We start from the raw sequence: 23612 nt of genomic DNA on the forward strand, positions 1-23612 counted from the left end.
GATGCTGGTTGTGATGCCTTTGTAGATGTTGACATGGAGTATGTGGAGCTCCATCACAGTGAGCATCACTTTGCCATCCTTCTTCAGAGTATTGATGAGGCCTGTAAGATGCTCATAAGGGCAGGGGCAGTGTGTAGTCTGAGAAGTCATGGGGCATGACATTGCCACCATCCACATGCAAGAGTGTGAGTGGTTGTTCTTCTGTCACTTCCTGGAAGGAATGGTTTCAACTACTTTACTAGAGAGAGCCCATTTCAAATCTCAGTTCTCCTGCAATATATTCCACGAGGGTGACCATGGTTCCCAGGGTTAGTGGAAGTGAATGTCTCCAGGATGGATTTTCCATAGAACTCACAAAGTCTTTAGTGATTGATTAGCCATATTTTGGTTTACGTATGGTATTTTGCATAATAGGTTTGTTCCATTTCTAGGGCTTGAACACTGAACCCCCCCTGTCTGTCGCTCGTAAGAGACGTTCGTCATTCTGTGGAGGTGGGAATTCTCACCTTCCTACCTCCACATCTATATTTTGATATTAATCTTTGAAGAAAACAGAAAACATCCCATATAGCTCAGATGTGCTGATATTGTGTGCATCATTTGCGATTGAAATGCCTCCAGTGCACAGAACTTCTTATGTTCTTATCTGCCAAGTCACTGGGAGTAAAATGGCTGATGTCAGCTGTGGTTTTTCATGTTATTGTACAAGTTTCTTCAGTGCTTCATGTTGACAAGGCTGTATCTGACCACTGTAAGGTAACTTCTATTCACCTGTATCGATGAAGTCTGTCCACAGTCTCGAACTGACTTTGAATACTGTTTATCCAGCAGTGAAAGCAGCGGAAGCAGCCGACAGAGTGCCAAGGCAAGCATGTTGGACATGGCCAAGTCATCCCATGGAGGCCCGTTCCGAGAAGATAAAGTGGAAGACGTGAAATCTCTCTGCAAGATCATCCCCGTCTTCTTGGCACTTATACCCTACTGGACGGTCTACTTTCAGGTGGGCATCTGAGAAGTGCTGCAGATGTCACAGCTCATGGTTGGTGAGAGTACTTCATTGATGGGCCTGCAGGGGACAACTGCCAGGTCTGCTGCTGTTGTACCTGGAGGAGAGTCAGTCCTGTAGCACCCCCTATGGAGACCCCCCGATTGAGTGACGATGACATGGGCAGTCATTCACTTCAAATAGGACACCAGAAGAGGGCATTGGAGGTGACAACATGTGTTATCTAACAAAGAAACCTATATTTGTGCTTGTTGTCACTTCTTGAATATTCATTATGTGTTTTAATAAGTTCCTTGGGTAGCTGTTTTCTCCTGACCAGAATCGTAAAAATTAACAGCTTTGCAAGCCCCGACCCTAATAAAATTAACATTTAAATGTACTGGCATAAAAATGAGAATGTTTTACAATGTTCCTCTGAGCTTTGGCGTTCGTTGTGACCAATTCATCCCCAGGCAGAGTGGTCTCCTAGGCACACTTGGGCTTAATATGCTGCTGCTGTTTATTGCTCTGACGTTGTCAATTCAGGCAGGAACGTTTCTTTGCCAGGGGTGATCTGAGGACTGGAACACTTAGGGTGAGCAGACATGGCGCGTAAAAGCCCCTTTTGTGAACAATTATTAGAGCTATATGATTTGAACAGATTAAAAGACATGTTATCTCAATTCTCATCCCACGTCCAAGACCCAGAACCTAGTCAACCTCCAGTAGATAAATCTGCTCCTCTCAAACCAACTCCTTTGAACTGGTATTGAGCAAGAAGCTGGGTTGGCAGAGTCTCAAAGGTGATGTTAAAACAATTCGAAACCACTTTGTGGTCACTTCCACTTGCTGTGGATTGAAAGCAGCGCTGGTGAGGGGAGGGACGTTGTGGTATCATCTGGAGGACAGTGTATCAAGAAAGCCTCGCAAAGCTTGATCAGCACAAAACCAGATGAGCAGAGTCTTGGTATGCCCAACATAATTTGTTGTCAACCCCTCCAGATGCAGACAACGTACGTGCTTCAGAGCCTTCACTTGAAGATCCCAGGGTTGGCAGACAAGAAGAACCCCAACGAGGTAAGGATTTCTGTGTTACTTTCTTGCTTGTGGTTTGACAGTGCCAAATGTCCTTTTCCGTTTCACTATGACAACAAATGTATGACTAATGTATCTGTTATTCCTCGGTCCTCATTGTTTGATTTCTAATGCTCATTGGTGTCCGGTGGGTAAAATGACAAATCGTATCCTGGAGACGGCAGCTAGTGCCCTGTCCCTGTTTGCATCTTTGAGGTAGGACAAGCGTGAAGATCATTTCTTTCATTATCATGCTGGTTACCTCAGTGGACAACCCAGTGCAAAGTAAACATCTAAAGGAAGAAAGGGTGGCCATGCACTGTGCAGATGGCTCCTCCATCCAGCTCTTTCATTTCCTTTCTGGCTGACCCAGAGTTTTCCAGTTGGCATCTGCTGGTACAGTGGAGGTGCTCTCTCTGTGGCCTGCTACTTTGAGTCTTTCTCTGCTAGGGCTGATCTGTCACCATGAGTTTTAATGTTGTCCCACAGCCGTCTCCTTCCACAGATGGACCTCTGTTGGGTTTAATTATTTGTCCATATACATCAATGAATCTTTCATGCTAGGTAAACAGTGATCCTGAACCGACTGTGAAGAATGTTTGGTCCTGACCCTCCACTGATAATTAAGTCTCCTGAGCCTGATTTGGGTTTGCTGGCTACAATCCTTCAGAAACTCTAGCTGCAAGGAATTTCTTCTTCATTATTATACCATGTTTTTGACTCAGTAACATTTGGGTCATCTCTTGCTTTTTTCCTGTTGCTCCCTGTATTTTTGCCAAATAAAGTGATTCTCACACTTCATTTGTGAAATATTATTTTGAATCTGAAGATAGACTTTTGGTTCTGCTTAAGGCTGTGAACACCCGGTCTCTAGTAGGGAGACTCAGTGTCTCCAGAAGACTGGACTTTTGCCTGTTGTATATTTTTTCTTGCTTTGTGACAGCCCTCTGCTTCCACCACTTAATTCCCATTTTTTTGCATGACGTAGATCCGTTGTTGAAGTTTCTGTTGCCTTTCAAGTTTCTCCACTCAGGCCTTGACCTGTCCCAGCTGGACCTCAATATCGGCGTTCCAAATTTTTGTAATTACTGTTCCTCTCCTTTTCACTCCTGACAAGGCTGCCACTTTGTTGAGATCAGATCCCCTTTGAACATTCAAGGATATCTTTGATGGTTTAAGTTTTGGGCCACATACCACCAATCCCATAGAGACTTCTAGACGCAGATTCCTTACCTTAGAATTATCCCCAGGTGCCAGAATGAGTCCAGAAACTTTTTATGAGCAGTACCCCTGCGTGCTGGTAGGTGGTGGTGTTCTACTCCCCATGATGTCATCGTCTGCGCCAAAAGTGACATACATGGTGCCTATATAGGTCGTACCTCAGTGCGCTGATGTCAGTTATTTTCTTTCAGCGCCAGTCAGTGCAGATCCGGAGAGAGCTACCCCTAGTCATTTTTTGCCGGACCTTTTTCGACTTTTTTGTTGAAGTCCTTTTTGAGAGTCTTCTCCTGGTGTGTCTGGTATGTCAGCTAGGAAAGCTGGCTTCAAGGCTTGGGGTACCCTTCACCCACAGATTATTGTGTTCGACCTGTGTTAGACCTGACAGTCTTAGGATGGTCATCCCCCAACTTTCTGCCTGCCTCTCTTCATTTGTGTGACACTGTTTTTGCTGGTCTTATGACTCTGCTCACTTTGCCACTGCTGCACAGTGGTAAAGTGCATGTGCTCTCTCCCCAAACATGGTAACATTGGTTCCTACCCAATTGGCATATTTCATTTACCTGTAAGTCCCTAGTAAAGTGCACTATATGGGCCTGTAGATTAAATGCTACTGGTGGGCCTGCAGCTCTGATAGTGCCAACCACACAAGTACCCCCTTAACCATATTTCAGGCCTGCCATTGCAAGGCCTGTGTGTGCAGTGTCCCTGCCACTTCGACTTGGCATTTAAAACTACTTGTCAAGCCTCAAACTCCCCTTTTATCTACATATGTCACCCCTAAGGTAGGCTCTAGGTAACCAATAGGGCAGCATGTTATGCAGGTAAAAGGCAGGACATGTACCAATGTGGTTTACATGTCCTGGTAGTGAAAAACTCCTAAATTCGTTTTCCACTGTTGTGAGGCCTGCTCCTCTCATAGTCTAGCATTAGAGCTGCCCTCATATACTCTTAAGTTGTAGATTATGATCTGGAAGGAGTAGCCATGGCTAGTTTCGTATTGCCAGAATGGTAATAGAAAATCCTGCTTACTGGTGAAGTTGGATTTAATATTACTATCTTAGAAATGCCCCTTCTAGAAAGTGAGCATTTCTCCGCACTTGCTGCCATCTGTGCCTTTCAGCCTATCTCCAATCCACTGTGATGGTCTCTGCTGGTTGACAGCTCCCCTTGTGCATTCCACCAAGACAACCCTAGACACAGGACACTCAGTCACATCTGCATTCATCTGCATACTGAATGGGAATGGGAAGGGTGGAGGGGCTCACACTTACATTTCTAAGGCCAGAGACCTGCCCTCGCACAAAGGACTGATAACCCCTCACACAGCTCCTGGCAGTCAGGACTGGGCTGAAAGGGGAACTTGTGCACTTCAGAACCGCTCTTTGAAGTTTCCCCACTTCAATGGTATTTTTCGGTATATAAACTGTGTCTCTGACCCCACCAGATCGGACACTCTGGACCTGCACCCTGTCAGACTGCCTTGCTGAGAAGGACTTCTGCCCAACTTGTTGTCCTGCTGCCCTGCTTGTTGTCCTGCTGGCATCTAACTCTGCTGGAAGGACTCTGCCTTCCTCCTGAAGTGCTCTCCAAGGGCTTGGATTGAGCTTGCCTCCTGTTTCTGAAGTCTCAGGGCCAACAAAGACTTCACCTCTTGAAGAAACTCCCTGTCTGTTGAAAATCGACGCAGCGCCTGCAGAAATTGAAGCAAAGCTTGCATTGCGGCTGAGAAATCACCACACATCCGAACAGAATGATACAACACCAACTTCCCGACAGGAAATTCGATGCAACGCCTGCCTTGCGACGGAAAATTCGATGCATTGCCTACCGGATCGACACAGCGCCTGCTTCTTCTTCCAGCGCGTCAAGGATTTTCAACGCATTGTCCCTGTGCATTAAAATATCACCACATCGCAGTGAGGAACCAAGACTGCACTACAAAAAAACGACGCAAACTGTTACAGCGTGGAAAGAAACAATGCATTGTCTGTGCTGCGCAGGAAAATCTGATGCAACACCTTATTTTTTCAGGCATCTCCTCCTCTGCGGTGTCCGGGCGTCATTATTTTTGACGTATCCCAGGTACTGTGTGTAACAAAGAAACAACTGTTCATTTCTAAGGATTGCAACTCTTTTAAACCTTTTAAAAGTGATATTTCAACTTGTGCTTATTTGATTTTTGTTGTTTTGACCTTAGTGTATTCAGATAAATACTGACTATTTTTGTAAACCTGTGTGGTGTATTTTTGTGGTGTTTTCACAGTGTTACTGTATGATTTATTGCACAAATACTTTACACACTGCCTTCTAAGTTAAGCCTGACCTCTCAGTGCAGAGCTTCCGGAGAGCGGGCACAGGATAATTTGGATTGTGTTGTGACTTACCCTGACTAGGATTGTGGTCCCTACTTGGACAAGGGTGTATACTTCTACCAACTAGAGGCCCCATTTCTAAAAACCTGGATCTTCTTTGCCTCTGTTGCCTTGATCGCGACCACTACATGAAGGACTGCATCGACTGCTGGGCCATGCACCCCAAGGCCTTGAGGGAGCGCTGCCTCAAGCTCCTTACTGCTTGATGTGCGACGGGCAAACAGTCTTAATCCTGGTAGAGAGGAAGGGACCGGGATAGGTTGCCGAACCCTAGATCCTTGTTGCACTCAGTCGTCTTTGGGTGCATCCCACAAGATAAAGAAGAGCAAGAAGTCAAAGCAGTCATTGACTTTGTCCCGTCCGACGAGACGAGGCCTGGCTCTGCGGTAGAACCGGTACCAGCTCCACACCTCCCTGAGCTTCTGAGAGCTCGAGTGGCCATCCAACTTTGTGAGTTCTCTGAGGCCAAGCACCTCATATTTGGGTTCCGTTCCAGCTGGTTCTCCGCCGGTGGTTCCGTACCTGGCTCTAGTCGAGATCCTTGGATCCAATGTTGGATTCGGACTGATGCCGATTGTGCCTCCTCGACCTTCCCAGGCATTGTCCCAATGCCGATGATCCCAGTGCCGGTCCCAGTGCTGACGCTCCTGGCACCGTCCCCATACTCCTTCCCAACTCTGAAATGGAGCCAGAGGGGCGTCGTTCGACTCCGGTGCCGACTGGAGCCATATCCTCCAGACGAGAGCCTGAGCCCTATTCCTGTGGGCTAGGACTTGGGGAAGATTGGGTGGGGCCACTTGACCCTGAAGAATACCACCCCCTAGACCCTGGATTGATGTGAAGAATTGGCGGGCGCCAGTAGACTGGAAACCTTTCCAGATACTGGCATGGTTTTTCCTCCTTCCATGGCTATGGAGGACCAAGCCAGCTATGGTTGTGAGAAGGGTGGCCCAGGTCCTGGACATTAGCCTACCCTCAATGGCAGTCAAGGCTAACGTCTCGACAGAGGTGCTTCAGCCTCTAGTGACCCCCCTCAGAACTGCATCTCCCATTTAATGATAGTCCTAATGAACGTCCTGCTTAGGGCCTGGTCTAAACCCTGCCCAGGGGCTTATGTGAACAGGATGATTGACCATCACCACTGGTTTGCCCCAGGGAATCCCAGTTTCCTCACGCACCACCCTATTCTGGAGAGCTTGGTGGTCCAAGCCTCCACCTCCGGTGTAAATCCTGGCACATACCCTACCACTTCACCTGATATGGAATCCAAGAGGGCGGGGCACCTTAGGAAAGGAAAGAAAATGTTTTCTTCCACCAGTCAGGCACAGTGGTCCGTGAATACTGCATGCCTTTTGGGCAGTTACTCTCATGCACTGTGGCATTTGGTTGTGCAGATGCTGCCCAAGGTCCCAGAGAAGGCCTGGGCCATACTGTCCCCAAGCTATAACAGACTGAAGAGATGCAGTGAAGTTCACAATCCAATTTGGGCTGGACAAGACTGACTCGCTGGACAGAGCAGTTTTTTTTGTCAGTGGCCTTTTTGTTCCGCGCCTGACTGAATGTAGCTAGCTTTTCCGGGGAGGTCCTAGCATTGCTTATGGACATGCGCTTTGATGGTTTGTGTCTCTTTGGAGACGAGGCGGACTCTGAGCTGGAGCGCTTCATGGATAGCAGAGTGATGGCTTGGTCCTTCGGCCTTTCCATGTCCCCTCGCCAACCCCAGTCCACCTTCATGGCCACTTAAGGGGATCCCTTCCATATCTTTACTTGCCCAGCCACCACAGCGTGCAAGGTTCCCAACCTCTGTGTGGCTTTTGCCTGTTGTACACCCACAGACCCCGTGGGTCAGGGAGCCAGAGGTTGGGTCTGTCCATCAACCCCCCCACCACCCTGCAGTCTCCAAACCCCTTTAGTCTGTCCTCTTACCATCATGAGCACCCAGTTGGAGGCAGGATATGCATTCACCTTCCCCACTGATGGCCGATAACATCAGACCGCTGGGCTCTTCAAATTGTCAGAAGGGCTGCTTCCTCCCCTTCTTGATTTCCCCTCCACCCATGCAGCCCACTTGAGACAGGCTAATGGAGGACCATCTCTCCTTGCTCGCCAGTAAGTGGTGGCTCGGTTGGCCAAGGGAGCCATAGAGAGGGTGCTGACGCCAGAAGTAGGTAATGGTTGTTATTCCTGCTACATTCAGGTGACCAAGAAGGATGGAGTCCTTTGTCCTATCCTAGACCTGCACCCTCTCAATTTCGTTCTCAAAAAGGAGAAGTTCAAAATGCTCACGCTTGCTCAATTTCTATCTACCCTGGACCCAGGAGACTGGATGGTAGCATTGGATTTGAAGAACGAATACTTCTACATTCCCGTCCTCGCTGCCTACAGACGTTACCTGTGGTTCACGGTAGGCCACGAGCACTTTCAGTTTGCCACGCTCCCTTTTGGCCTTAGCAGCGCCTTTCGGGTGTTTTGGCGTGGTTGCAGCTCATCTGCGGCGATTGGGGGTGTCCGTCTTCCCGTATCTCGATGACTGGCTTCTGAAGGCGGACTTGCCTTAGGCTGTTATTTTCCCCCCTTCAGACTGGGGCAGACCTCCTGCATTCACTAGAAGTCACACCTGACCTTCTCAGATGCTTCCTTTATTGGAGTTGTTTTGGACACAGTGCAGTTTTAGGCTTATCCTCCTGAGCAGCATTCCAGGATATTCAGGCTGTGATACCGATATTCAGCCTCTATTCTGGATTTCAGTGAGAATGACTGAGGCTGATGGGCCTCATGGGCTCCTTCATCCGGCTGGTGACACATGCCAGATGGCATATACGGGCTCTACAGTGGGACCTGAAGTTCTAGTGGGCGCAGCATCAGGGGAATCTTTCTGACAAGGTCCAGATCTCTGATGAAACTGTAAAATACCTGCAGTGGTCTTTAACGAACCACGATTGGGGCAGTGGTAGACTCCTCTCCCTTCCCCAACCCAGACAGACAGTGGTCGCAGATGCATCACTCCTGCGATGAGACGGCCATCTGGAAGAGGTGGAGATCAGAGGCCTCTGGTCTCTGGCAGAATCCAGACTCCACATTAACCAACTGGAGCTCTGGGCGATCTGGCTGGCATTGAAAGCCATCAAGGGAAGGCTAGTGCACGTTTTCATGGCCTACCCCACTGCCATATGGTACTGCAATAAACAGGCCAGGGTGAGGTCGTGGACCCTATGCCAAGAGGCCCTGCATCTCTAGACATGGCTGGAACATCAGGGCATACCCCTGGTGGTTTAACACCTGGCAGACTCTCTGAACGTCGGGGCGGTCAAACTCAGCTGAAGATGCCTAACAGATTAGGAGTGGCGTCTCCATCCAGAGGTGGTGGAAGGCCTCTTTCTGCAGTGAGAAGAGCCTTGGTTAGATCTGTTCACCACCACTGAGAACGCTGTTTTATAGATTGGAGTTTCCAAGGCAGCTTTCAAATGGAGCTCAGGTCCCCCTGTATGCCTTTCTGCCCATACCACTCCTGCCCAGAGTTCTGCCCATACCACTCCTGCCCAGAGTTCTGCCCATACAACTCCTGCCCAGAGTTCTGCCCATACCACTCCTGCTCAGAGTTCTCAAGATCATCAGGTACGACCTGGCCCAAGTCATCCTTGTGACTCTGGAATGGGCTTGGAGAGTTTGGTATTCCAAGCTGTTGAACATGGCCATTGGTCCTCCAGTCAGGCTGCCCCTTCAAGAGGATCTTCTGTTGCAGCAGCTGGGGAAGTTCTCCATCTGAACATTTCAATGCTCCGCCTTCATGTGTGGAGATTGAGCAGCGACAGCTGACAGAGTTCGACATTCCATCCGAAGTCTGCAATGTTATCTTGGCCGCTAGGCATCCCTCTTCCAAGAGTTGCCATTGGGGCAAGTTTGTGGCATGGTGTGCAGTGAAACAGGTTGACCCTCTTTCTGCTCCCCTCCTGAGGACCTTCTCTTCTTTTCGCTTACCCAGCAGGGCTCTGATTTGGGCACCTTAAAGGGCTATCTTTCTGCCATCTCAGCCTTTCTGTGGTTGCCAGATCAGCTGTCCCTGTTCAAGTCCCCAATTGTAAATAGGCTATTAAAAAGGTTTGCAACACGTTTCCACGTCAGCACGACTCAGTGGGGCCTCAATCTCGTATGAACATTTCTGATGTGCGCTCCCTTTGAGCCACTGCACAACTCTCCCTGCAGGCCCCTTACCATGAAGGCGGCCTTCTTAGTGGCAATAACATCCACCAGGAGGGTCAGTGAGCTTCAGACTTTGTCATCCAATCCTTGATACCTGAACATCTACCCAGACAAGCTGGTTCTTTGCACTAGAGCTTCCTTTCTGTCGAAAGTTGTCACACACTTCCATTTAGGCTAGTCCATCACCCTGCCTACTTTTTATGCTCCACCACATCCCTCTAAGGAAGAGGAGTGACTTCACTGTCTGGACCCAAAAAGAGCGTTGTCGTTCTACCTTCACCACATGAGAGCAATCCGGGTGGACGACCAACTGTGCATGGGATATGTCTGCGCGCAAAAGGGAAAGGCCATGCAGAAACAGACCAGCTCCTGATGGATCATGCTCTGCATTAAGATCTGCTATGCACTGGCCAAGAAGTCTGAACCCCCACCACCCCAGGGCTTGCGTGCTCATTCTAGCAGAGCTAAAGCTGCGACCACTGCATTAGCATGCAGAGTTCCGGTCCTGGACATCTGCCAGGCAGCAACCTGGGCCTCTTTGCACATGTTCACAAAAGACCAGTACCTGGACAGTCCGGTCCGTCTGGATGGGCACTTTGCCTGTTTGTCCTGCTAGAGTTTTTGGTGTAAACTGTTCCGCAGACCTACTTCCAGTGAGGCATTGCTTGGATCTCTCTTCTAAGGTAAGGAATCTGTGCCTAGAAGTCTACCAGATAACTAAGTTACTTTCCTTCGGTAACACCTTATCTGGTAAAGACTCTAGCTGCAGCTTCCTTACTGACCCCTCCCAAATCCCCCCGACTCTGCAAATGGATTTTTAGGGACAGTTCTGTTCTCCTTTCAGTGCCCTAGTTTTCCACACCAGTGGTCAGTGTTCCTTGTAGCTCCGCTCTACTGGCATGTAAAGTCACAAAAGGAAACCAGCATCAGCGCCCTGTGGCGAGGGCGGCACCTATATAGGCACCACACACTCCACTTCTGGTGGTGATGACCCCTGAGCCAAATAATGCCACCTACTGCACGCAGGGTTAGTGTTCATGAACAGTTTCTGGATCCAGTCTGACTGACAGCTGGGGATAATTCTAAGGTAAGGAATGTGCAGCTTGAGGCGGTACCGAAGGTAAGTGACTTGTTCTTAGGAGGCTTCCACCATTCTTCATGTGATAATATCTGTGTGCACCGTGGATATCCTGTGAAACTTTTCTGAAAGCCTCAGGTTTTCCCTTAGCGCTTAGGATTCTCTCTGTGATAGTCCTGGATGCATGAGGCCTTCCTTCTGACTGACTATCACTATGTCTGGGAGAGTATTGCCCTGTTCCATTACTAGGAATGACTGGCAGCAGGTGCATTGCACTCCAACCTGGCAATGTGTATTTGCATAAATGAGTTCACTATGGCATACTGCAATCTGATGCATTGGAGTGGCAGTACTCTTCGCCGACAGAGGTGATCCCATCACTTCAGTGACTAAGGCCCCTCTTAACTTCATTGCTACAGCTTGCATCATCTCGCGCTTTGCACTCAAATGACTGGGGATGGGCGAAGAACTCCGCTCCACCAGCGGAGTTTGTAGAGTTTTCCCCCACTCCGCACATAGTTCTGAAAAACTCTGCGACGCAGAGCAGAATTTTTTCTCTTGCGCGGCTCGCCAGTGTTAAGTTGACGAGCGTGAGTGAGAGAAGTTGCTAAGTTGGCAAGTGAGATTTGTGAATGCAGGCGGTCGCGGCAGGTCACTACCACTTGCGTTGAGAAAGCTGCCACTTGCGTTGAGAACGCTGCCGGTCGAGTAGGAAATCTACTCGAGCAGCAGAAAGAAGTAAGTACGCTCTGGTGTTCCACCTGATGATGTTTGTGCTGATTTTACAACGCAGGAGAAACTCCTGACGCTGAAACTCAGTGCAAACAGCGCAACTTACGCAAACGCCATGGCTCGTGAAACTCTGGGTAGCACAGCAGAGTTTTTCAGCACTTTGCAGAGTTCCCAGGCCTATAAATGACACATCTCAAACACAACGTAATAGATGACGCCTTAATATCAGGTTTCAACAGCTAGTTTCAGCTTTTTTTTGACTTATCAAAGTGGTGAGTTCCATTCCGTTGGCATGGGCAGGGATCAAGCTTTCCCCCAGAAGCAGAAGGTGCCTTTCTTATTTTGCAGAGTAGTTTAGTGCACAGGATGTACAAAAGTACTGTTTTCCCAATAAACACCGCAGGTTTGGGCATAAAATGGAAATGAAAGTGTTGTGAACGGTAAAGGGAAGTGAAACCATGCTTGCGTGTGACTAATTGTACGCTCAGTCATGGGCTTGTGAAATCCTCCCTTTCACAACCCCTTACTAGTCTGTGTGGAGCACTAATGATTAATACGCATCGCCCTCAAATCATTACTTTTGTGATCTTTTGTGTGTGTTCTATGTTTACTCATACTCACCACAGGCCATTTCCGGTGGGTGTAGACAGATGTACCCTCAGGAGCGGATCCAGGAAGGTGACTCATTACCTGCTTAAAGGACCACTGCTTCCCAGTACATCAAACAGTAAATCACCCCCCCTCAGGAGCAGTGACGCGGGGGGAGGTTAAACAAGGGAGCGAGTCAGTGAGGGGGCCTTGTTGTACAATGTGTCTGTTATTGATAACTCACCACTCCCTCCCTGCTGCCACACTCAGAGAGGGAGCCACCCAGGGCTAGCTTCACTGGGTCAGGTGTGAGTCAAAGTAGGAGAGGAGAGGGATACAAAGCAGGGGGAACAGGTTCAAAGGGACTCTCCTATGCTGGAAGGGGAGTAAGGCAAGGACTGAAACAAGCTCATTACAAAGTCTTAGTCAAAGCAGGAATTCATGGGAAGGTCTGGTCAAACGCGAGAAGTCGTAGCTGATCGTCTCTAGCACTGAAGAGGTTGCTGCGGCATTGCACTCTATGGCCCTCAGTTACATTACTCAACCTGTTTATATATCATAAACATAGCATAAAGTAAATGGCACTCTCAAGAAACATCTCTTCTGCATTTCACCTGGAGGCCTGTATACTTCATATGTTCTTCTGCAGTGTTGGTGAAGTGTTCCTTTAGCAGTACAGGGTACCAGGCACACTTGGGCGATTGACTCCTTTGTCACAAGAGCACAGCAAGCTTTGTTAACTGCATGGCCAGTGGCAGTCAGGTGTTGTAGAGGGACTGCTGTCCTTCCTGCAGGTTAAAGTGCGAACCAGCCGTTCTTCTCTTTGGGAGTTTGTTCAGTGGTTCAGTTAGCAGGTCTGGTGGCAGAATGGATACCGGCCGCTCCCTCTCCCTCCAGTACTTGGTTTCCGCTAACAGCGGTACAAACCTTGAGTCTGCAGCTGCTTGTAGCTTCAGGATGTGAAGCTGTGGAAGGTGATATCACAGTGGCACCGAAAGTGACACTATTGTATATTTACATATTTTTTTACTTTTGGATGTCGCAATATCAGAGAAACCTTAAAATGGTGCACAAAAAAAGCAAATTTATTTGCATCCGTTTTTGCTGTTTGTGCAATATGTAATGTAAAAGGGTGCCTGCTCGAAGGCAAAACATGACACAGACCTACCCTACTTTTGGTGGTTAAAATGCATTCTTTCTACTTTAAATGTAAAAGATGAGTCGGTGTTTGGGAACTTGGCTGGGCCGCCAGCCCAAATGGCCTCCTAAGCCTGGAGGTCTGTGCCCTACATTTTTCATCAGCCATTGCTATTGTGGGCTAGTGCCTGCTGCTCTAGCGTGTCTTCTCTCCTCTTCCTCCTGTCCTTGGATAGGGACTGCTCTGGTGAACACCTGTAGCTTAAGTTGTGCTTCTTTGGGATTGTTTGACCTGTGGCCCATCTTGCTCTGCTCATGTAAGGGCTTGTGCCACTCTTAATCAGGTGCAGTGGTTGTTGGTGAGGGCCCAGCAGGGCCTCATCATTTCTAGGACAATTCATTCTGTTTGTGTGCAGCCATGGGAAGGGGATCCAGAAACATTACAAGTTCACTGTTGCCAGTCAGTATGACTCCACTGCATGTGGTTAGGAATGTCATCAGGCAAAATACCAAACCAACACCCTCACCATGAGAATGGATCAGATGAAGGTGCGGTGCATCGTTGTAATGTCTGATACTGAGGACCGTGCAGATTATCTCCAACAATAATCTATGGAGGAAGTACTCGCTGTTACGGTGCAAAAAAGGAGGACTTCAAGGTGAGCTCTCATCTCCACAATATCAGAACTGTTGGCCTTGTGCAGTCTGCAAGGGGAGGTCTGAATCTTACCTTTGTTGACATCTGAATTCCCCTAATGTATTTGCACTAATCAGTCCCAAAAAAGGAATTTTACCGAGCCCGTGGTGATTCAGGTGGGGAAAGTGGCGCCTCCAGCAGCTTTAGGCGCAACATCATGGCTGCTTCTTCAGGTGGCAATGTCGTCATCAGTATCGATGTGCCTGGGACCGGCTTGAGTCATGGTGCTGACAGTAGAGTCAGAGGTAAGATGAGTGTAAGGGGTCCAGCTTGTGCTGAGGGCGAATCCACCATTGGTATTCTCAGGTGGAAGATCTCTCGGCTGCTTGAGGCCTGAATGCACGCGAGAAGGAGTCGGCAGGGATCCAAAGAGCTGGAGCATGGCTGCACAGTGCTCTTCGATGTGGCGTGGCTGAAGGCCCTGGAAACTCAGTTTGTTCAGACTTCAGGAGCGGGATCGAGAAGGGAGGCGCCGCCCTTGCACTTGGCGAATGTTAGTGGTGCAAGAAAGCGGAATCCAGTTTTGATTTTTTTGTTTTCGTACGCTTACCTGAGACATGTAGTGCTATGAAGACTGGCCTCTGTGAGTTGCTTCGTGAGCAAGGACAGTGATCAAGAGTGGGCCTTGGACGTGCAGTGGGACTTGAAGCAGTCCCGGCTGGAGTCTTCGTATGTTTGGCAACAAAGTTTTGCCTCATGTCCCTGATGGCCTTCGGGTTCATTGACATGTAGTCACTGCAGGCCTTGGAGTCGTGGCTCGACCACTGGCACACCTGATGTGGATCTGTCACAGACACTTGTTTGCGACGGTCCTGACATGGCTCGAAACCTTTTGTTTGAGGGAGTAACATCCCTTGAACGCTAGAAGAAATTTTGACTAAAATATTGAGGTAAGAGTCTCAGAGAGATAAGAGGAAGCTTTGGATCCACTTCTGATGGCCGTAAAGAAAGGAACTGATGTTGGCATTTGGTAGTGGTACCTATATAGGCTCCGCATATCATTTTTGGAACGGATCAAAGTCAGTGCAGAGCCGCAAGGCGCCACCTTCAGGTACACCAAGGTACTGCTGAAACGTTTCCAGATCCAGTCTGACCCCTGGGGAATATTTAAAGGTGAGGAATCTGCAGCTAGATAGTCTCTACAAGAAAGAGCGTCACTAAAGGCAAGCAACTTGTTCTTCAGAACTGTTCAGGTTTGTTGTCTTTTAAATGCAGTTTTCTCACTGGTCCACGGACGCAGTCTTGGTGCAAGGCAGCGCTTCTCACAGTAGGGTGCAGTGAAACTAGCTGCAGGAAGGTGCACACAAACAAGGGCACATGGGCGTGTAAGAGCTCTGCTCCTGGTGTCTTCCTGAACCAGTGATCCAGAATAGATAAAAGGGTAGGGCCTGCCCAGATTCCTCCTCAGCCTCCAGAACAGAAACTGTCCCACCCTCCATCCCTAGAATCCACTAAATGGCGGTGCTCATGAAGAAATAAATGAACCCTTGTCAAACAAGGTCTTAGTTGAATGTTTATTGGATACACACTCTTCTTCTTTCTTCACTTTAGTTCCTGGGTCTCCACCTTCCTTCCCAGGAATGCAGGCTATACATTTCCATTGTCATGGAAAACTTTATCCACCGTCGATCTTGTATCTAAACCGGGCCATCCAAAATGGATTCCCATTGGGCTCTCTATTCAAGCTCTCACCACACATGGAGTCCTAACACCATCCATGTGCCATATTCTCTTTTGTACATAACCATGCTAAGGGAGGGGGGTGCGGACAGACTGAGAGACGCATAGCTGCCCTCCTCCTCGAAGGATCAGGGGGTTCACATAACACATGAGATTAGCTCCAGTTACCTGCCCCGTCAGAACTAGTGTCATTATATAGAGACTACTTGCTTTTTATGTCAAATACACTTGATTTAATTTTCAGCTCATTATTAAAGACAGTGCTTTCCTTGGGACACAGCTTTCTTTAATTTGTCAAATGTCCTGGAGTTAATTTCAACTCATTATTGAAGACACTGTTTTCATTGGGACATTAGCTGAGAGAATCTCAAATTTAACCATGGAGGATGGACATAGAATACCCATCGGGCCCATGACTATGTCCTGTGCGGTATCTTGAGATCAAAATACTTAGATATGGGGAGGCAGTCATTACAAATAACATTGTCCCCATAATGTAAAAACACTTCTGTGGTCTCTGGAGCGTGGAGTAGACCTCTTCAAAATAGTGATCCTTTTCTGATTCTGGTATCTGTTCATTAACATGGAGTGGGGTCTCCTTTTTCCAAATCATGCTTTGTGATAAACAAGTTAATATGGGTTGCAAGGAGCCCCAGGTAAGATGGGACACTTTGACGCTGCTGGATGATGGGAATGGTCCTTGGTCCCAGATTTGACGAGGTACGTCTAAGGTGCTTAGGCCCATTTCACTTCAGACTGGTTTTATTCCTCGCTAATTCGTTGATAAGAAGAAACAGGTTGTTTGATACTTTGAAGACGGCCTTAGCTACCGGTGTGGCTAAACCACATGCAGACGTTCAAACTGTGCATGATGTGAGACGTGTAACGTGGTTGGACATCAGTTTTACTTTCTGGAATTATCCTCTGGTTTTCTCTAATATCTGGAATGATTGTTGCAGTTACCCTAGCTGGTCCAGGCCTTGGAAGCCTTAGGACACCACTATAAAAAGAGTAGTCCATGACGGTAGAAAAGGTTCTGAGACATTACCCTGTTCGAGTTATTTACCTACTTTAAAGTTCAGCCCTCCATGCATTCAGACTGCTCTTCCTTTCCGATGAGACCACCAGAGTTTCCTCTGTCCTGGTTTACACTTCCCCATGGCATTAACTGCTGCCTTCTCCCCTATTTAGTCCATTTGCCAGATCTCTCTCTCTGTGTCTCTGTCTGCCCCTCTCGCTCTCTCTCTTTCTATCTGTCTCTCTCTCCTTCGTTCTCTCTCTCTCTCTCCCTCTCTACCTCTTTCTCTCCCCCCTCTTTCTCTCTTGTTCTCTCCATCACTCCCTCTCTCTTTGAATCTTTCTCTTCTCTCTCTCTCTCTCCTCTCTCCTCTCTTCTCTCTCTCTCCACTTCCCTGCTTCTGTTGTTCTGATAGTGAAATGTAACTGCATGAATAGTGTCTATCTGTAAAGTTCTTTCACGGGGTCCCTGCCACCACCCAGACTCGCTGCTGCAGGGGTTATGACTTCACTGCTAGCACTCTTTAGTCCGGGATACCTTTATTCTTTAGCCTACTGTCATTCTCTTTTGACACCTGTTTTATCTACCTGCTTCTTTGGCTGGCCTTTGATTCAGTCAAATCTTTACTCATCCCAGCCCCCCCCACCAGACTTGTCCCAATCCAACTCTGATAGTTTCATTGTTTTGTGGCCCTGGACTCCTCGTTGGCTACTTTCACCTATGCCTGTACTTTTCCACTTCTCTTCACTTAGAAGCAATCTCTAGACCCTGTGCTGATGGTCCGCGGCACCCATTCATACCCATTCCTTACCGCACTCTGTGACACATATGCTCGCTGATGGCCCTCAGCTGCACCCATTCCATGCTGTAGGTTATGTCCCCACTTGCTGAAAGCCCATTGCTGCATCCATTCCATGGTGGATGGAGTACCTGGTCGGTGATGGCCCTCAGCTGCACCCATTCCATGCTGTAGGTTATGTCCCCACTTGCTGAAAGCCCATTGCTGCATCCGTTCCACGCTGGGTGAGGTACCTGCCTGCTGATGGCCCACAGCTGCACCCATTCCATGCTGTAGGTTATGTCCCCACTTGCTGAAAGGCCATTGATGCATCCATTCCATGGTGGATGGAGTACCTGGTCGGTGATGGCCCTCAGCTGCACCCATTCCATCCTGTAGGTTATGTCCCCACTTGCTGAAAGCCCATTGCTGCATCTATTCCACACTGGGTGAAGTACCTGCTTGCTGATGGCCCACAGCTGCACCCATTCCATGCTGTAGGTTATGTCCTCACTTGCTGAAAGCCCATTTCTGCATCCATTCCATGGTGGATGAAGTACCTGCCTGCTGATGGCCCACAGCTGCACCCATTCCATGCTGTAGGTTATGTCCCCACTTGCTGAAAGCCCATTGCTGCATCCATTCCATGGTGGATGGAGTACCTGGTCGGTGATGGCCCACAGTTGCACCCATTCCATGCTGTAGGTTATGTCCCCACTTGCTGAAAGCCCATTGCTGCATCTGTTCCACACTGGGTGAAGTACCTGCTTGCTGATGGCCCACAGCTGCACACATTCCATGCTGTAGGTTATGTCCCCACTTGGTGAAAGCCCATTGATGCATCCGTTCCACGCTGGGTGAAGTACCTGCTCGCTGATGGCCCTCAGCTGCACCCATTCCATGCTGTAGGTTATGTCCCCACTTGCTGAAAGCCCATTGCTGCATCCATTCCACGGTGGATGGAGTACCTGGTCGCTGATGGCCCTCAGCTGCACCCATTCCATGCTGTAGGTTATGTCCTCACTTGCTGAAAGCCCATTGCTGCATCCATTCCACGCTGGGTGAAGTACCTGATTGCTGATGGCCCGCAGCTGCACCCATTCCATGCTGTAGGTTATGTCCCCACTTGCTGAAAGCCCATTGCTGCATCCATTCTACGCTGGGTGAAGTACCTGCCTGCTGATGGCCCTCAGCTGCACCCATTCCATGCTGTAGGTTATGTCCTCACTTGCTGAAAGGCCATTGATGCACCCGTTCTATGCTGGGTGAAGTACCTGCTCGCTGATGGCCCTCAGCTGCACCCATTCCATGCTGTAGGTTATGTCCCCACTTGCTGAAAGCCCATTGATGCACCCGTTCTATGCTGGGTGAAGTACCTGCTCGCTGATGGCCCTCAGCTGCACTCATTCCATGCTGTAGGTTATGTCCCCACTTGCTGAAAGCCCATTGCTGCATCCATTCCACGCTGGGTGAAGTACCTGCCTGCTGATGGCCCTCAGCTGCACCCATTCCATGCTGTAGGTTATGTCCCCACTCGCTGAAAGCCCATTGCTGCATCTATTCCACGGTGGGTGAAGTACCTGCTCGCTGATGGCCCTCAGCTGCACCCATTCCAATCCGGTAGGTTATGTCCCCACTTGCTGAAAGCCCATTGCTGCATCTATTCCACAGTGGATGAGGTACCTGCTCGCTGATGGCCCTCAGCTGCACCCATTCCATGCTGTAGGTTATGTCCCCACTTGCTGAAAGCCCATTGCTGCTCCCATTCCACGCTGGGTGAGGTACCTGCCTGCTGATGGCCCTCAGCTGCAACCATTCCATGCTGTAGGTTATGTCCTCACTTGCTGAAAGCCCATTGCTGCATCCATTCCATGGTGGATGGAGTACCTGCTCGCTGATGGCCCTCAGCTGCAACCATTCCATGCTGTAGGTTATGTCCTCACTTGCTGAAAGCCCATTGCTGCATCTATTCCACGGTGGATGGAGTACCTGCTCGCTGATGGCCCTCAGCTGCACCCATTCCATGCTGTAGGTTATATCCCCACTTGCTGAAAGCCCATTGCTGCATCCATTCCATGGTGGATGGAGTACCTGCTCGCTGATGGCCCTCAGCTGCAACCATTCCATGCTGTAGGTTATGTCCCCACTTGCTGAAAGCCCATTGCTGCATCCATTCCACGCTGGGTGAAGTACCTGCTCGCTGATGGCCCTCAGCTGCACCCATTCCATGCTGTAGGTTATGTCCTCACTTGCTGAAAGGCCATTGATGCATCCATTCTACGCTGGGTGAAGTACCTGCCTGCTGATGGCCCTCAGCTGCAACCATTCCATGCTGTAGGTTATGTCCCCACTTGCTGAAAGCCCATTGATGCATCCATTCTACGCTGGGTGAAGTACCTGCTCGCTGATGGCCCTCAGCTGCACCCATTCCATGCTGTAGGTTATGTCCTCACTTGCTGAAAGCCCATTTCTGCATCCATTCCATGGTGGATGAAGTACCTGCCTGCTGATGGCCCACAGCTGCACCCATTCCATGCTGTAGGTTATGTCCCCACTTGCTGAAAGCCCATTGCTGCATCCATTCCATGGTGGATGGAGTACCTGGTCGGTGATGGCTCACAGTTGCACCCATTCCATGCTGTAGGTTATGTCCCCACTTGCTGAAAGCCCATTGCTGCATCTGTTCCACACTGGGTGAAGTACCTGCTTGCTGATGGCCCACAGCTGCACACATTCCATGCTGTAGGTTATGTCCCCACTTGGTGAAAGCCCATTGATGCATCCGTTCCACGCTGGGTGAAGTACCTGCTCGCTGATGGCCCTCAGCTGCACCCATTCCATGCTGTAGGTTATGTCCCCACTTGCTGAAAGCCCATTGCTGCATCCATTCCACGGTGGATGGAGTACCTGGTCGCTGATGGCCCTCAGCTGCACCCATTCCATGCTGTAGGTTATGTCCTCACTTGCTGAAAGCCCATTGCTGCATCCATTCCACGCTGGGTGAAGTACCTGATTGCTGATGGCCCGCAGCTGCACCCATTCCATGCTGTAGGTTATGTCCCCACTTGCTGAAAGCCCATTGCTGCATCCATTCTACGCTGGGTGAAGTACCTGCCTGCTGATGGCCCTCAGCTGCACCCATTCCATGCTGTAGGTTATGTCCTCACTTGCTGAAAGGCCATTGATGCACCCGTTCTATGCTGGGTGAAGTACCTGCTCGCTGATGGCCCTCAGCTGCACCCATTCCATGCTGTAGGTTATGTCCCCACTTGCTGAAAGCCCATTGATGCACCCGTTCTATGCTGGGTGAAGTACCTGCTCGCTGATGGCCCTCAGCTGCACTCATTCCATGCTGTAGGTTATGTCCCCACTTGCTGAAAGCCCATTGCTGCATCCATTCCACGCTGGGTGAAGTACCTGCCTGCTGATGGCCCTCAGCTGCACCCATTCCATGCTGTAGGTTATGTCCCCACTCGCTGAAAGCCCATTGCTGCATCTATTCCACGGTGGGTGAAGTACCTGCTCGCTGATGGCCCTCAGCTGCACCCATTCCAATCCGGTAGGTTATGTCCCCACTTGCTGAAAGCCCATTGCTGCATCTATTCCACAGTGGATGAGGTACCTGCTCGCTGATGGCCCTCAGCTGCACCCATTCCATGCTGTAGGTTATGTCCCCACTTGCTGAAAGCCCATTGCTGCATCCATTCCACGCTGGGTGAAGTACCTGCTCGCTGATGGCCCTCAGCTGCACCCATTCCATGCTGTAGGTTATGTCCTCACTTGCTGAAAGGCCATTGATGCATCCATTCTACGCTGGGTGAAGTACCTGCCTGCTGATGGCCCACAGCTGCACCCATTCCATGCTGTAGGTTATGTCCTCACTTGCTGAAAGCCCATTGCTGCATCCATTCCATGGTGGATGGAGTACCTGCTCGCTGATGGCCCTCAGCTGCACCCATTCCATGCTGTAGGTTATGTCCTCACTTGCTGAAAGCCCATTGCTGCATCTATTCCACGGTGGATGGAGTACCTGCTCGCTGATGGCCCTCAGCTGCACCCATTCCATGCTGTAGGTTATGTCCTCACTTGCTGAAAGCCCATTGCTGCATCCATTCCACGCTGGGTGAAGTACCTGCCTGCTGATGGCCCTCAGCTGCACCCATTCCATGCTGTAGGTTATGTCCCCACTTGCTGAAAGCCCATTGCTGCATCCATTCCACGCTGGGTGAAGTACCTGCTCGCTGATGGCCCTCAGCTGCACCCATTCCATGCTGTAGGTTATGTCCTCACTTGCTGAAAGGCCATTGCTGCATCCATTCCACGGTGGATGGAGTACCTGGTCGCTGATTGCCCTCAGCTGCACCCATTCCATGCTGTAGGTTATGTCCTCACTTGCTGAAAGGCCATTGATGCATCCATTCTACGCTGGGTGAAGTACCTGCTCGCTGATGGCCCTCAGCTGCACCCATTCCATGCTGTAGGTTATGTCCTCACTTGCTGAAAGGCCATTGCTGCATCCATTCTACGCTGGGTGAAGTACCTGCCTGCTGATGGCCCTCAGCTGCACCCATTCCATGCTGTAGGTTATGTCCTCACTTGCTGAAAGGCCATTGCTGCTCCCATTCCACGCTGGGTGAAGTACCTGCCTGCTGATGGCCCACAGCTGCACCCATTCCATGCTGTAAGTTATGTCCTCACTTGCTGAAAGGCCATTGATGCATCCATTCTACGCTGGGTGAAGTACCTGCCTGCTGATGGCCCTCAGCTGCACCCATGCCTTGCTGTTTGTGACATACGCTCTCACTTTTAGCCCACTTCTGCATCCACTGCAAGCTCTGTTTGGCACATCCCCTCGCTCACTGCCCAATGCTCCATCCTTTTAGCCACTCAACAATGACCATAAGGCTGGAAACTCATTCCCCTCTTCTCTCCTACCCTTCTGCCTCCAACAGCTTGTAGAGACTTTCCTTGTAATCTGACTCCCCAAACGTCCATGCTTTCCTCCCTAACCCACACTGAATCCTTTATATGGTTTTCCAGTCCCTCGTTCCAGGCGCCGGACTCTCCAGTATGTCGCGATTCTGCACACTACAGGGTTTTTGTGATTGCTCACGCCTCTTGATCCTCATGTCTTGGAACATTTCCCCTGCTAGGACTCTGTATTATCCTGTAAAGGCGGTTTACGGGTATTGTGTCCTACGTCCTCTAAAATCCATGCCCAGCAGTATCTTGTTCAGCGCTTTGATGTCTTTGTGGGTCTAGCACGGTGAAATAAATAAATGCACAGAATGGCAGTGACGCGGTGTGTCTGCTTCAGTTCCAGTTACCGGCTGCCTGGCTGACCATGTTCGATGCCGTCCTCATCATCTTGCTCATCCCACTGAAGGACAAGCTGGTGGATCCCTTCTTGAAAAAGAAAGGCATGCTGCTGTCCTCGTTGAGGAGGATTGCCGTCGGGATGTTCTTCGTAATGTGCTCCGCCTTTGCCGCTGGTAAGAAAGAGTTCACTTATCTGTCTTCTCCTACAGCCACTTTGGTTTGTTATTGCATCAGAATGAATATTGAGTGGTGGTTCTACATCAAGGTATCTTTATTAAAGTTAGTTTCCAAAAGTACCATCAGATCTTTGTGCTATGGATCAGTGGATGCCTGATCATCTGTATTATACAACCCATGGAACAAACAGTGTTGTAAAGCCGTCTTCCACAGCATTAGAATGTTATTTCACAGATCCAGCAGCTCTTGTGAAATACAGATTTCTTCCCATGGGAGGCACAGTCTCAGTTTGGTAGCCTGTACTCAAGCTGAGTGGTCTCTAAACGCGTGATGCCTTTAGGTAGTGATGGCCAGGTCCCACTCTGGAGAACCTCATCATGGCGCTTTGTTCAGTCAGAACCCTCTTCAGGAAAGCTAAGGAAAAACCTGAATATTCTAACCGCATAATATACTGTAGTCGTTGGTTAACTTAAGCTTTTTTTTCAGTCAGTACAAGCAGGGACCCTAGAAATCTGGGCTTTTTAAAATGTAATACTGCTGCGTATCAGATTTTGTT

General features: G+C 49.3%; 1 protein-coding gene across 1 annotated transcript in view; it reads left to right on the top strand.

Moving 5' to 3' along the window:
* SLC15A4 (solute carrier family 15 member 4) overlaps positions 1-23612 on the top strand; it is a 235254-nt gene that overhangs the window by 96612 nt on the left and 115030 nt on the right. Inside the window, exons 3-5 of the mRNA XM_069215370.1 lie at positions 829-1000; positions 1988-2062; positions 22878-23052. Of these exons, the coding sequence (XP_069071471.1) occupies positions 829-1000; positions 1988-2062; positions 22878-23052 (422 nt within the window). The remainder of the gene's footprint in view (positions 1-828; positions 1001-1987; positions 2063-22877; positions 23053-23612) is intronic.

Source organism: Pleurodeles waltl, chromosome 11 (assembly GCF_031143425.1).
Source record: "Pleurodeles waltl isolate 20211129_DDA chromosome 11, aPleWal1.hap1.20221129, whole genome shotgun sequence".
NCBI classification, from domain to species: domain Eukaryota; kingdom Metazoa; phylum Chordata; class Amphibia; order Caudata; family Salamandridae; genus Pleurodeles; species Pleurodeles waltl.